The sequence below is a fragment of the Zygosaccharomyces rouxii genome, assembly GCF_000026365.1.
Source record: "Zygosaccharomyces rouxii strain CBS732 chromosome G complete sequence".
Classification (NCBI taxonomy): domain Eukaryota; kingdom Fungi; phylum Ascomycota; class Saccharomycetes; order Saccharomycetales; family Saccharomycetaceae; genus Zygosaccharomyces; species Zygosaccharomyces rouxii.
The window spans coordinates 882,731-896,118 of record NC_012996.1 but is presented as its reverse complement, the minus strand read 5'-3'; the positions used below and the strand labels follow the sequence as shown (position 1 = coordinate 896,118).

Genomic DNA, 13,388 nt, shown 5'->3' with positions numbered 1-13,388 from the left:
ATAATGTAACGCTAACTAAACGTAAAATATGAACATACGTAAATTCACAAAGATACAGAATTATACATTGAATAATAAACTCTCGAACTCTTACGACATCTATTTCGAGGAATATAGGCATGTAAATATGACCAAGTAGTAACACGTTCAAGCCATTGAACTTCCTGTTCAGCTTTTTTCTTGGCAATTCCGCTAACACCGCCTTGACGCTCGAATTGAAGTTGAGCCCATTGTTTTTCCCATTGTTCTTGAGCCCAATCAAGATATTCATCCTGTATTTCAGGTGGTAGGCTTTTGTATTGCATGTACGTAATTTGTGAAAATCCCCTCAATATTTGTGTAGTTGTCATAGCGATTGTCATAGCAATTAGAATAGCTACTTATTTGCGTGGTAAAAGTATATTAAATTGAGGTTTTTTAATGATTCTTAAAAATTCAAGCTGTTTATAAATGCAAATACTGTATCCTTGGAGGAACGTATTTCTCTAACTCTCTATTTCTCTAATTCTCTATTTCTCTATGCCATGTCGAAATTAATTTGTGTCGCGCGACATGGCCAATGTCAGTGACAAGCCCAACGTCACTGCCAGAAAAATAATAAAATAATAATAGAATTGAATTAACTATTATAGTATACAAAGGGTTAGTCCTTAGTACCCATAACTTGTTTAACGGATTCAGTTTGATTAACGTACAATCCATGTTCCTGAATGTATCTAATGACGGAGTTGGGTAACAAATACTGTACTGACATATTACGCCTTATGAAAAGACGTACTTTAGTGGAGGAGATATCGTTGTAAATCAATTGTTTGATAACTAACACATTTCTTCTGTGCTGATACATGATATCATGCGATAATAAAAATGATCTAACATCAGAGCCTGTTCTTTCTAAGATGAGACAACCATAATTACCTAAAATATGATGTAAATCGGCATCTGCCCAAACATTTGGTTCTCCCATTGATTCTATCAGATCACCACCAGCTAATAACATAATTTTAACCCCCATTTTTTCACCTGTGACTGTCGAAACACCTCCTCTCTTAACGTTAACTTCATAATTAAAATGATCTAAAACTTTTGCAGTTCTAGTATACGTTGGTTGCAACGATTCCCATGCATCAACCATTAACCAAGATGAAGTACGTTCACAAGCTAACTCACACATACGAACCCTATGACTTGCGGCTGCTAATCCTGGTTTTTGATAATTATCACTAACTGGTGAATAATAACCACCAATAACTTCAAATCTAGTTTGTTCTCTAATAGCATCAAGTGCCATTTCAAACATTCTCAAATGTAAATAAGTAATTGGCGAAAACGACCCACACGCCACAATTACCAGGGGCATTTTATTTGGATTTTTCAATTTTTTAGCCAATCTATGCGTGGGGAATTCATAATCATCCAAATTTCTTGCTTGGCGGACAATTCCGTGAGGAACTTCTTCTAAATCTGCAATTTGATTCTTTCGTACTCCTACACTAATACCACCACTTTTTTCTTCCTTTTCAGGGTCATCGTCTAAATTTAACCTTGAGTCAATTCCTTCAGCAAGCTCTTCTTCATTTCCTTCGGTATCTTCCTCTTCTTCTGTTGATGATATTTCAGCAGATAATGGTTGAAAATCAGTCGTATTCATTGGGATGTGACTTGCTCTACGATGTTGTTCTTTCTCCTCTGGATTCCTATGGCCCCCACGATGGCGATGGTATGGATGTAGTTGATAATGACTATGAGGGGCACGACTACTACTACCACTACTACTACCAACACCAACGCCAACACCACCAGTATCACTAGCTGGTGTCCTTGCCTCTGATGGTGGTGGTGCAGGAGGTCTTGTTTTTGATTTAGTTCTTCCTTTGAATGCAGTTTCTAAATTGAATGGTGCATCTATCGATGAGTTGTAGTCAGCTAAAACGTAAGGTACAATAGGACTCGATTTAGGAATTGTTGAAATTGGATCTGGTGGTGGTTCCGGTCTCGATTTAGAATCCGTTGGTTTAAAATCAGGTGCCTTTGTAGGATCCATTTTTCTCCTTTCTTCCTTACTCTATCTATCTGTCTATCTAACTATCTCGACCCAATCTTGTAATGAATGGATCCTCGCCAATGACAAATGGGATGAAGCAGATATATCGCGTAGAAAATTCTACAGTTGTAGATAAAGTATTGTTCACCTGCAAATACCACTCAGTTTTACTTTGCTCGAAGAAAAATTGACTTCGAAATGGATACCCTGACGTTTTGCGACCTCAACTGATGAGTTGCAATAACGACAAAACAGCGCGTCTCCTGGGTCTACTCTCACGTAATGGTACTATTACTATTGTTACTGCGAGCGAATGAGCAGTAAGCCGATATTGTAATCCGGCTCTTACTTTGAAGGTTAGCAGAGGAAAACTCCGATATTCCAAATCGTGGAACGCAACAAAAAAATATAGCGTCACAGACAGGATTCGAACCTGCGAAGGCATAGCCCAATGCCTAATTGCTATTCTGATTAATAGCAGGGCATCGCCTTAACCACTCGGCCACTGGGACGTATTCCTGTTAAGGGAGGGTTCAAACACTCCTCTTGACGCATCATTCTGCCGTTAACCGGACATCCCCTGTCTCCAGTGACGTAACGAGATGTATGTGCTAAAAAGAGGTGTGATCTTTCTTCGATTCCGTATAGAGAAATCTAGAAGAAAATAGAAGGAGCATATTGATTTTAGGGTCGGCGTAATGGGTGACTTCATGATTCTTATCTTGACAGTGAGGGAAGAAGCGAAGACAAATGGCGGTGGTGGCTCGGCGGCTAGGGAGGTGGGGGGAGAGAAAATAAAAGGGGGGGCGGAAAAGGGGGCACAGGGGCGAGATATAAAAGGTGGTTAGCTCTCGAGGATTCTAATCTCTCGGCGATCTTTAATTCTCACTTGTAATATTATTTTACAGATCAACAAGCCTTAACTAAGATCAATCGAGTTCACACGAAATCGATTTAGCATTCGCAACAAATAGCTACTAGTATATTAATTTTCTCTTTTTCCTTTTCAGATATGACAAGAACAACCAAATGGACAGAACATGAGGGAAGACCTGATCCAAAATACTTTACCCACAATGGTCATTTTGGTGAAAATCCATACAACGTAAAGAAACAAGGTTACGGTAAAGGTAATTGGGGCAGACCAGGTGATGAGATTGAAGATTTGATTGATGACGGTGAAATTCCAGAAGTCTTCAACAAATCGAGAAGAGGTTCTAATGTTCAATCGAACGAGAAAAAGTATGGTAAGTTACAACACATTGGTGACGCATGAGTTTTTGTTTTTTACGAATTTTTGACGATATGATGAGACGGGGTTTTGGGATCGGAACGAACACGCAATGATAAGATAAACTTATATTTAAGTAAATAGGAGTATATGTCGTAAAATTTACAGTTTTATGTTTACTCGAATCCTTTTCTCTTGTTACGCTCGGTATAGGTCTGTTTGTTTTCTAGGACACGATCCATAATGATTTGTTTGTTTAAGTAGCCGAAATGACCATCGAATGTCGATTGCATGGGTATAAATTTATCACTGTATTGCTTTAGGAAATCCGCGCTAGGCTTTACTAGTATTCCATCTACATACTTACAGCTTAGTAGGCTTAGCGCAATTTCTCTCAATGTCATTATACTACCCTCGTCCAATTGGACAACGACAATTAAACGATAACTATGGTTAGGACCTTGTAATTGAGACAGTTGTTCGATGTGTCCCACATGAAAGAGATCAAAATCTCCTGTGATAAGCTTGGTACGACCATCATAGGAATGGAAATCATACCCACCTTTCACCACTACGTTCTTTAAATCGTTTTCGAAGACGTAACAATGAGGTTCGTATCCATTGTAACCGCTACTAAACATTTGCAACTCATCAAAAGTGGGTAAACTTGTTCTATCTACTGGTTTAGACTTACCCAAAATACGATGGATAATCTCTGATGTACTCACACCTTCCGTACGCTTGACCATAAGAAATCTACCTTGCTCAATAACCACTCTATAACAGTTTTCGCCATTGGCATCTAACGTAATATCATCTCCATGTACCACGTATTGACAGTTATACCTATCTAACCACGAGGGTTCGGTCACATACGGAGCATCTTCCACAACTTCGCTGCACCATCGATTAGATCTCGTATGCCCGTACCTCTCCCATTGATTCATGACAGGTTTGGTTCCCTTGTTTAAAGTAATGGCTTCATCGTTATGAACACCACATACTAACCAGCCTCGTTGTGGGTCTCCAATGGTCCTTCTAGCTTGCAAGATGGCACCAGCGTGTCCATGATGTGAAAAATCAAAGCATCCGTCAATCCAAATACGATTTGAATCAGCTACTGTCATTTTCGCTCTTCTCGAGGTATGCGGCTGTTCTTATTCCTATTCTTGTAGTTGTTATTGTTCATGCATTAGAATTAAACTACACGGTTTCCTAAATGTATGGCCTCTGTGCACGTGATTTGGTACCAGCAGGACCCGGAGTTGGAGCTGGTGGTCTTTGGTATGGCCTTTGACCCCAGTCTTGCATTGGATAACTTTGATTTGTCGATTGTACTACATACGGGTTACCGCCGCCAACACGACCCCCAACTGCAGAGTTTGGCATTGCAGCTGATGGAGGAGGCAAAGGTGCAGCAGGTCTCGAATAGGGCTGAGGGGAGGAGCGTTCAAATGGTGAAACTGTATTGGGGACATTTCTTAATGGAGGAGAAGCTGATCTCACCTCCTTCTGGGTGTATTTAGAACTTTTAACATTTGAAGTGGCAGCTGGTGCCGATGCAGGAGGAGTAGCAGCAGCTACTGGTGTCGGTGATTTTGAATGCTTTGCAGCCTTTGCATTTTGTTTCGCCTGTGCAGCTTCTGCCTTATCATTTCTCTTTGTTTCTGCAATACCTGCCTTTCCTCTCATCTTCTGATTATGAGCTTCAATAGCCCTCTGACTGACAAAATTATAAACCATTGCACAGTTTCTAGTGGAACACGCATTCATCCACGAAAACACGATTCCCAACACTGGCACTAGAGCAATAGCCAAATCAACACCGATATTACCGTGCATCTTTAAAACCATATCCTGGGGTAAATCAAACTGAATTTGAGCTCTGTCAACCATCTTACCATGGATGGAATACATAATCGCAGGTCCAATAATAGGTATTATAGTTAGTAACGGTGCCCATCCTATACATTCTGACCAACAGCATCCACCGCACATACCCTTGTCGTGGGACCATGCCTGATTTTGTAATTTTTTATATGCTTTACTCTCCTGTTTACTACAGTAATCAGGTAACCTTCTTCTAACTTTCTTACCACTTGGTAACTCTTCGTAATATGGATCTTTAGTAGGTTGGAAATGCTCCTCTGCATATTCATTGGCCTTGTCTTGTAACCAACCCTGTCCGTATGATCCAATTAATCCAGTAATAATTCCAGACATGCTTAAAGGATGCTCTAGCTTGAAGATTAAATGATAGACAGTCTAAGGGTCTAATCAAACAGTGAATAGATGTCAGCAACTAAGTATAACAACTTTCAGTCTTTACCTCTTGTTTTTCTGTTTATGCCACCCAAATGAATGGCTTTGATTAGCATTAAAACGAAAGCGCGTCGCAGCGGTTTATCGGGAATTTCAATTGCTGCCAACACTACAACTTTCCCTAAATGTGATTAACCTTTTAACGCTTGTAATCCACAATCTTGTTCTATCGTCAACCATTATATTCGCAACATTATGATCACCTTGAATTCTACTCTGTGCACTTCTAGCATGAATCCCCACACTAGTTACACCAATGGGCCATGCAACGTTTCCTATACTCAATTTCATGTAGGATTCAGTTGCCTGCTGAAATTCGTCTCTTTGTAAGTGATATAACACTGTCGCTAGTGAAGTGAGTAAATCAAGGTCTAAATTAGATTTTCTAAGCCGCACCAGTAGTGGGAAGAAACATTTGGCGGTTTCAGGTAGTAAATGGGGCTGGTATTCCCTATTAGACCAATCTTTCAACAAGTCATGAATATATATATTACACTGCATCGACAGTTCTTGTCGGCGCTCTGAGTCACCAATGGTTACAGGGTCGATATCTATTGATACTTGAGAATCTTCTTCAATAGCCCTTTCAATCCTTTCAGGACGCGTTCTCAGCCTTTCTAAAGTAGATTCATCAGGGTTGGAGGCATTCTCAGCCTTATGTCCATTATTTTGAGTCAAATCAAGCATATCTGAACTCTTTTCGCCCTGTTCTGGGTGTGCTGGTAACGATGAAGCTACCCTAGGTTCTTCTTCCACTTGCCTATTTTTGAGATCTAATGCATTCTTCTTTTTATCGATTTCTGCCTTTAATAGATTCCCAATATCCATGGTTTTCAAAAGTCTCTATGGCTTCCCTTTGTTCATTATGTGTTTATATATAACACTGAAGGTGATGAAACTTAAACTCAACAAACTACTAGACACACCGGGGAGAAAACAGAAGAAACACAGTAAAAAAAACAAGGGAAGATATGTCTAACGATACTGGTGCTGTTACAAATGCTTCAACTGGGAATGATTCTGGTGATGAGTATTTGAGTCAAGAGGAAGAAGTCTTTGATGGTAACGATATTGAAAATAATGAGAATAAAGTCTACGAAGAATCGCTTGATTTAGATTTAAACCAGAGTAATAGACAAGTTTGGTTGGTGCGTTTACCCATGTTTTTGGCTGAAAAATGGAGAGACAGAAACAATATTCATGGTCAACAGCTTGGTAAGATTAGAATTAATAAAGACGGTAGCAAGATTCAACTTGTACTCGATGAGAATGATAACGATTCTATACCGCATCAATACGATTTAGAATTGACCAAGAAAGTGGTTGAAAATGAATTTGTGTTTACAGAGCAGAACCTAAGGAAGTATCAGCAACGTGTTAGAGAATTAGCAACAGATCCTGAGAAACAGAAACAAGCATTTCAAAGAAAACAAGAAAGGGAGGAAGAGCTAAAAAGGAGACAACAACAGTTAAAACGTAGGAACAATAGGAAGAAATTCAACCACAGAGTTATGACCGATAGAGATGGTAGAGATAGGTATATTCCCTATGTGAAAACAATCCCCAAAAAAACCTCCATCACAGGGACCGTTTGTCATGAATGTCAAGTAATGCCTTCAATGAATGATCCTAATTACCACAAGATTGTCGAACAGAGACGTAATTTGATCAAAAATAACAACAAAGAACGTATTACAACGCTGGATGAAACTGTTGGTGTTACAATGAGCCACACTGGTATGTCTATGAGGGGTGACAACTCTAACTTCTTGAAGGTCGGTCGTGAAAAGGCAAAGAGCAATACCAAATCAATTCGTATGCCTAAGAAAGAAATTTTGGACTATTTGTTCAAATTATTTGATGAATACGACTATTGGTCTCTGAAGGGATTAAAGGAAAGAACAAGACAACCTGAAGCCCACTTGAAAGAATGCTTGGATAAAGTTGCAACCTTGGTGAAAAAAGGGCCATATGCATTCAAATACACCTTGAGACCAGAATACAAGAGATTAAAGGAAGAAGAAAGAAAAGCTACTCTGGGTGAATTGGCGGATGAGCAAGGTACTGGTGAAGATGGACAAGATGGTGAAGGTGAAAATGAAGGTGATGATGAAATTGAAATGGAAGATGTGGTTTAACGGTTCGTGATATACGCTCAAAAAAAAAAAAAAAATACATACGCACACACATATATACATATATCTATATCTATATCTTATAATGGGTTTATTATGAGTGACTGTTCTAAAACTCTGTACACCACAAAAAGAATCTGTACACCACAAGTTTTCAAATTTGAAAAATTTAAAAGATGGCGCGAGCTGAAAAGAAAGACGCACCGACTCACCAGAGGGCCGAAACTTTTCCAAATTCCACAAGGTATTGGAGGAATCATAGAATGGTCAATAGGTAATAGTAAAGAGTTAAGCTTGAGTTTTTGGTTAAAGAGGTTTCGAGCCCATAAGGACGTCCCCAGTTGAGTTAAAGATGGCTAAGGAAATCGCTGATATCAAACAATTTTTGGAATTGACCAGAAGAAACGACGTTAAAGTCGCTACCGTTAAGGTTAACAAGAAATTGAACAAGGCTGGTAAGTCTTTCAGACAAACCAAATTTAAGGTTAGAGGTAGCAAGAGCTTGTACACTTTGGTCGTCAATGACGCTGGTAAGGCTAAGAAGTTGATCCAATCTCTACCACCAACTTTGAACGTTAACAGATTGTAAGAAGTATTGGGGGTATTGATATTTCCTTAGTGTTAATATGTTTTATATACTGTAGTAATCAAAAAAACAATTATAAATGCATTGCATGCTTTGACGCCATTTCATTTCTGATCAAGGGAATTGATGTATTAAAATTAAATACTGTGCATTAACATGTTACATATAAAGAGTAACGAAAAAAAAAAGTAGTACTTGCAAACATATATGTATATATATTGAAATTAGGTGGTTTTTGATGAGAGGCTTCCTGAGCCCGATTTTGCTTCCTATTGGTTTTCAATCTCGCAAGAGCGGTGTTGATTCATTCTTGTTTTCTGCATCTAATTGATTATCATGATAATTACCATCATCATTACTTGACTCATTCTTGCTCTCATCTTCATCTTCATTTTCAAGTGGAACAATATGAACATTTTGCACATCACTAAAGGACACACCCCTACGTTTCAAATTTTCATGGGGTTTACTTCCATTTTGATGATTCGAATTTTCTGGCGCTATAGCGGTAGAATGACCGCTGCCGCCGGTATCGGTATTTGCCGCCTGCGATGTGGAGTTATGAGAAGTTGAATCTACTGTAATGTTAGGGGATTCAGTGCCTTCTACATTTTTAATCTTTAGCAATTCTGCAGTTCTAACCCATCTCCTCCTCCTAGTGTATTTGGAGAAAGAGTCTTCTGTAGATGGCTTTTTCCAAGTATTATCGTAATAAATGAAGCCCTCATCAGCATTCGGTGAAGCAGTTGTCTTTGGTTTAGTACTTGATAATTGAATTGCACCATCATTAGTATTATCTAATCTCCATGTCTTATCAACCCATCTCCAAACCATACCGGTATTTTCATCTGGTAGTTGAAATTGATCTGGTGGTGGAGCTTCGTTAAAAAATTCATCAGTCCAAGGCGATCTTTCATAACTTAACATACTCGATGTCCAACCAATTCCTAACCATCTACGTTGATTTTCGTAAAGAACGTAGGTAAATCTAATTGGCCAACCTTCATCACTATCATTATTAGTGCCTGATAAGTTGTTCATCTGTTTGTGCACTGCGGCAAATATACCTTGACTTCTACTGATCCCACCTAAATCAAGGCCTGTAACATAAAATACGAGTAATCTAACCAACTTAAACCTCCACAATAAACGTCTTGTTACTTTTGACCACGAGGAGTGATAAGTCAAAACGTATATACCACCAATGAAAAGTAATTTTCTTGGTGGTAAAATGAATAACGTTATAATGACATAGATAGGGGAAAGGAATGCCGTTGTAAATAATAATTTTCTAATGTCTTGAGCACTAAGTATTGTAATTGGCGATAAAAGAATATCGGCCTTAGTAATAACCCTATTCATCACATAAACGATATCATCTAAAGTCGGATGCGTACTAAGAGTTTCTTCAACATGGTTATCTAATTGGGAATACCCCCACATAATGGCAACGACCACTAAATGACCAAAATATTTGGCAATAGTTTCGAAATAAAGTATCACAGCCATATAACTCAAAACCATTAAAACGCTGGGCCAAATATCATCACTAGTCCACGTTAAAAGACTAAGGGTTCTATCAACCACTATTAGATTGGGATATAACTTAACTAATGCTTTAGAAATCGTTGGTGGTGTAGAAGTAAGTAAGGGGGATGATACTATGGCACCACTATCATCGCTATCATCTTGACCTGACCCGCTCCTCTTCTTCAAAGCACTACGAATCACTTTTGTAGTATTACCACCAATCCTATTCGTCGGCTCATCCACAAACTGTGCCCTTGTCTCACGATCCTTGGCACTGTTGTCACTCATAACTAGGCCCTATACCACAATTTTACGGCAGTCAAAACTCCAGTACCAATAACTATGACCCTAGAATTAAACTGAAGCCCTATTGGAGTCACTTAAAAGCCTCTTTACTAGTCTTTTCCTTTACTTTTCAATGTGGTACTGGTAGATCTTTCGGTTCAGTACGATGGTTTAATGTTGATGCGCGAACAATATTTCATCACGACATGTTGTCTAGGGATCGTATAAACTTTATAACCAACTAAAGGTCACTAAAATTTACTAGTAAACGATTATGTAGAGCCTTTAGAAATATGTTTAAAAAGAGATCTATTAAACAAGGTTCAGGTGTCAAAAGGAAGAAGGTCGATCTGAGCGGATGTGGTGAAGATGAAAGTGGAAAGGTGATCAAGGTGCCAGAAGTGAAGGGTAAATCTATGATGGGTTTAGAGAGTAATGGGGTTGAAGGAAGGAGTATTTCAAATGCTGAAATCCAGGATGATAATGACGATAATGACGATAAATTTAAGCTGTTATTTGGTGAGCAGGAAGTCAAGACTTCTGAAGGGGAACCTGTTGTTAATTTTAAAATGAAAGGCAAAGGTGCTATGACTCAACCCAAAAACGTTAAAGTTAGTATTTTAACAGATTTCCATCCGGATGTATGCAAGGATTTTAAACAGACGGGTTACTGTGGTTATGGTGATAGTTGTAAGTTTTTACATTCGAGAGATGATTTTAAGACAGGTTGGAAGATGAATCAAGATTGGAAAATTGATGAGTCCTCTAGTTCTAAAAGCGACAAATCCAAGGTTGAAGGGATTCCCTTCAAATGCTTAATTTGCAAAGAAGATTACAAGTCCCCCATTGTCACTAATTGTGGACACTATTTCTGTAGTAGTTGCTTCACACAGAGAGTGAGAAAGGATCCTAACTGTGCCATATGCGGTCAAGATACCCATGGTGTGGCCAGAATTGCCAAAAATTTAAAGTGTATATTAAAAGATCAGAAGCAGAATCAAGATATATAGTGATAAATATTGGTGTCCTCCATATCTCTCTGTAAGTATTCTTTGTTCAAAAGGTTAGCAACGCTTTTCTTGAAGACAGACTGCGTTAGAGTAAATCTATCCTTCAATGTTTCAGACACTTGTTGAAACAACTCGTCGTGTATCGACTTTTTGCAAGATTTCATTATTCTCACAATGGCAGCATTTACCTCTATCACACGTTCTTTCTCCAAAGAATCTTGTCCTGCTTGAGATTGGGCCTCTGACTTTGTTGTGATATTGGCAATCGTCTGTAACTTGACCTTTTGTGTGGGTGAAGTAAATCCATAATTTATGCAAAACGTATCCTGTGGTGAAATCGTCTTCGACAGGGGCTTCTTCTTTAGAACTCGGGATTTGGGGGCCAAAGACAACGAAATTAACTGCCTCTGTAGCTCTTGTTCTGGCATGTTTGTCAGCTCTGAAATTTGTTCAGTGGTTAATTCTTCATGGTCTTCGAAAAGTAGGAAAACTATAGCACCATAGATCGGCATACTGATTTCATAATATCCATTTTTAAATTGAAATCCAATCTCCATAAACCCTAAATGATGCGCCCATCTTAAAGTTCTATCGTTATATTTTCTGTTGTAAAAAACTTCAAATTCCTCTTTGTATTGACGCATCTGAGGTGGTAATATCACATTTTCATCCAATACATTGGCGGTTTGGAAGGGCCAAGAGGTCATCGTTAAAATTTGTGAAGTAAAGACACAATCTGGCAAAAGATTTTCATCAGGTTTGAAAGAACGAGATAATCCTGCGGAAAGGTTAATATCTCTGAGCATACCGTCTAATTTAGATGTGAAGAAAGTACCCATTTCACCCTTGATTTGCTTAACAAGCCATTTCTCCAATTTAATTGAGGACCTTTGATGAAGCAGCCTTTTTGACATTTGTTTCTTGTAAAAGTTCTCAAAGACATCCTTCTCTGAAATAAGTTTAAATATTTTCACACAATCTTCCAAACTTTCCTTCACACTATTAATATCTCGCTTGTCTTCTGTTGATTTTGCGAATGCATCCAGATGAAGGGTAATAAATTCGCAAGTTTGCACTGCATCTTGGTTCAAGTACTTCCCTATCACTTCATTGATCAAATTTAAACTGGAGTTATCTTGTCCATCAAATATGAAAATATGGAGATCTACGGTGGATAAAAGAGATTGATAGTAATTGTAAATTTCGATGACCTTGGTAGTCCATTGAGTAGCGACTTGTGCCCTTCTTCTTGAGTTCTTGTCCACACTTAGGGAAGTAACGTCTTCCCAAATACAGTTTTTGATACAATCTAAAATTTTAGTACAGTATTTCTCCTCTGATGACAACGAACATAGCTCTTTCAAAAGTTCAACATTATTATTTGTTAATGAATCACGTATTAAAATTGGTATAGCTTCCATGAATTGTTCGGTCCAAATCAATACGCTCTCCAAGACGGTGGTAACTTTAACTGTAGAATCACCATTGATGAATTTTTGATCTAAGGAGAATTCATATGATTTCAATTTCTTCATGGTTTCCAAATATTCCACTGGCAACAATTCCCTATAGTTTATTGCATTTTTGTAATAGTTTTCAGTCTCTCGCAGAAGTACAGGTTCCAAATGGGCTGAAAAGTAATTATCCTTCTCATCTTCTAGGGTTTCCATCATACCAACAATTCCTTTCCAAGTATCAGCGTGTGGTACTTGCAATGATCCCTGTGATCTAACTTTATTAATATCCGATAACATAGCTTCACTTATATTCTCCTTGATAGGATTAATTACATGTTTCTTGAATGATTCCAACCCCATATCATAGGTTTCCATTTTCCTTTCATATTTACAATAAACCTTATCCAGGTAGATCATCACATCACTTATAAGCTTAAAGCAACGACATTGTGATTTCCAAATTTCAAATAACTTCTGTAAAAGTTCGAAACCTTCCACATCTTTCAAATTATTTTGCTTTAATTCATCTAATTTATCTCCCAAATAACTTTCCAAATGACTATACAGGTCCAAAGCCTTCCTCCTTAGCACCAGAGTGTATACTGTTCGATACAACAGTTCGAATGAAAGCTCACTAACTTGATCTGCATAGATGTGGTCGATGGCATCCTTCAATATACCCCAGAGGCTTTCAAAATTTTGACCAGGAAGGCCTAACCTGTTGGGAACTCGAATCTTGGCCTTCTTAGAAGATATCATTATTTCTGATGAACTGGTATAAAAATACT

At 38.3% G+C, this 13,388-nt stretch overlaps 11 protein-coding genes and 1 non-coding gene across 12 annotated transcripts; 4 read left to right on the top strand and 8 right to left on the bottom strand.

Moving 5' to 3' along the window:
- Positions 1 to 44: 44 nt before the first annotated feature.
- Positions 45 to 362, bottom strand: ZYRO0G11176g (uncharacterized protein; the record flags this gene model as incomplete). Its single annotated transcript, XM_002498430.1, has 1 exon — positions 45 to 362. One exon carries the CDS (start codon positions 360 to 362, stop codon positions 45 to 47), a length of 318 nt encoding a protein of 105 aa, XP_002498475.1.
- A 281-nt stretch (positions 363 to 643) lies between these two features.
- NMA2 (nicotinamide-nucleotide adenylyltransferase NMA2) lies at positions 644 to 2,044 on the bottom strand (the record flags this gene model as incomplete). Its single annotated transcript, XM_002498429.1, has 1 exon — positions 644 to 2,044. The coding sequence occupies one exon, from the start codon at positions 2,042 to 2,044 to the stop codon at positions 644 to 646; it is 1,401 nt and encodes a 466-aa protein (XP_002498474.1).
- A 412-nt stretch (positions 2,045 to 2,456) lies between these two features.
- On the bottom strand, positions 2,457 to 2,556 carry ZYRO0G11132r. The gene is given in 2 exon segments: positions 2,457 to 2,501; positions 2,520 to 2,556. It is a non-coding gene; the product is annotated as a tRNA-Ser (tRNA).
- Positions 2,557 to 3,056: 500 nt separating this feature from the next.
- ZYRO0G11110g (uncharacterized protein) lies at positions 3,057 to 3,320 on the top strand (the record flags this gene model as incomplete). The annotated part of the gene is made up of 1 exon (XM_002498428.1): positions 3,057 to 3,320. The coding sequence occupies one exon, from the start codon at positions 3,057 to 3,059 to the stop codon at positions 3,318 to 3,320; it is 264 nt and encodes an 87-aa protein (XP_002498473.1).
- Positions 3,321 to 3,451: 131 nt separating this feature from the next.
- On the bottom strand, positions 3,452 to 4,402 carry ECT1 (ethanolamine-phosphate cytidylyltransferase; the record flags this gene model as incomplete). The annotated part of the gene is made up of 1 exon (XM_002498427.1): positions 3,452 to 4,402. The coding sequence occupies one exon, from the start codon at positions 4,400 to 4,402 to the stop codon at positions 3,452 to 3,454; it is 951 nt and encodes a 316-aa protein (XP_002498472.1).
- An 88-nt stretch (positions 4,403 to 4,490) lies between these two features.
- Positions 4,491 to 5,498, bottom strand: ZYRO0G11066g (uncharacterized protein; the record flags this gene model as incomplete). Its single annotated transcript, XM_002498426.1, has 1 exon — positions 4,491 to 5,498. One exon carries the CDS (start codon positions 5,496 to 5,498, stop codon positions 4,491 to 4,493), a length of 1,008 nt encoding a protein of 335 aa, XP_002498471.1.
- Positions 5,499 to 5,690: 192 nt separating this feature from the next.
- On the bottom strand, positions 5,691 to 6,425 carry PRP18 (mRNA splicing protein PRP18; the record flags this gene model as incomplete). Its single annotated transcript, XM_002498425.1, has 1 exon — positions 5,691 to 6,425. One exon carries the CDS (start codon positions 6,423 to 6,425, stop codon positions 5,691 to 5,693), a length of 735 nt encoding a protein of 244 aa, XP_002498470.1.
- Positions 6,426 to 6,568: 143 nt separating this feature from the next.
- TFG2 (transcription factor IIF subunit TFG2) lies at positions 6,569 to 7,735 on the top strand (the record flags this gene model as incomplete). The annotated part of the gene is made up of 1 exon (XM_002498424.1): positions 6,569 to 7,735. The coding sequence occupies one exon, from the start codon at positions 6,569 to 6,571 to the stop codon at positions 7,733 to 7,735; it is 1,167 nt and encodes a 388-aa protein (XP_002498469.1).
- A 349-nt stretch (positions 7,736 to 8,084) lies between these two features.
- Positions 8,085 to 8,321, top strand: RPL38 (60S ribosomal protein eL38; the record flags this gene model as incomplete). The annotated part of the gene is made up of 1 exon (XM_002498423.1): positions 8,085 to 8,321. The coding sequence occupies one exon, from the start codon at positions 8,085 to 8,087 to the stop codon at positions 8,319 to 8,321; it is 237 nt and encodes a 78-aa protein (XP_002498468.1).
- A 276-nt stretch (positions 8,322 to 8,597) lies between these two features.
- On the bottom strand, positions 8,598 to 10,136 carry ZYRO0G10978g (PEX28-32 family peroxisomal membrane protein; the record flags this gene model as incomplete). Its single annotated transcript, XM_002498422.1, has 1 exon — positions 8,598 to 10,136. The coding sequence occupies one exon, from the start codon at positions 10,134 to 10,136 to the stop codon at positions 8,598 to 8,600; it is 1,539 nt and encodes a 512-aa protein (XP_002498467.1).
- A 290-nt stretch (positions 10,137 to 10,426) lies between these two features.
- CWC24 (U2-type spliceosomal complex subunit CWC24) lies at positions 10,427 to 11,143 on the top strand (the record flags this gene model as incomplete). The annotated part of the gene is made up of 1 exon (XM_002498421.1): positions 10,427 to 11,143. The coding sequence occupies one exon, from the start codon at positions 10,427 to 10,429 to the stop codon at positions 11,141 to 11,143; it is 717 nt and encodes a 238-aa protein (XP_002498466.1).
- On the bottom strand, positions 11,131 to 13,359 carry CUL3 (cullin CUL3; the record flags this gene model as incomplete). Its single annotated transcript, XM_002498420.1, has 1 exon — positions 11,131 to 13,359. The coding sequence occupies one exon, from the start codon at positions 13,357 to 13,359 to the stop codon at positions 11,131 to 11,133; it is 2,229 nt and encodes a 742-aa protein (XP_002498465.1).
- Between the last annotated feature and the right edge of the window lie 29 nt (positions 13,360 to 13,388).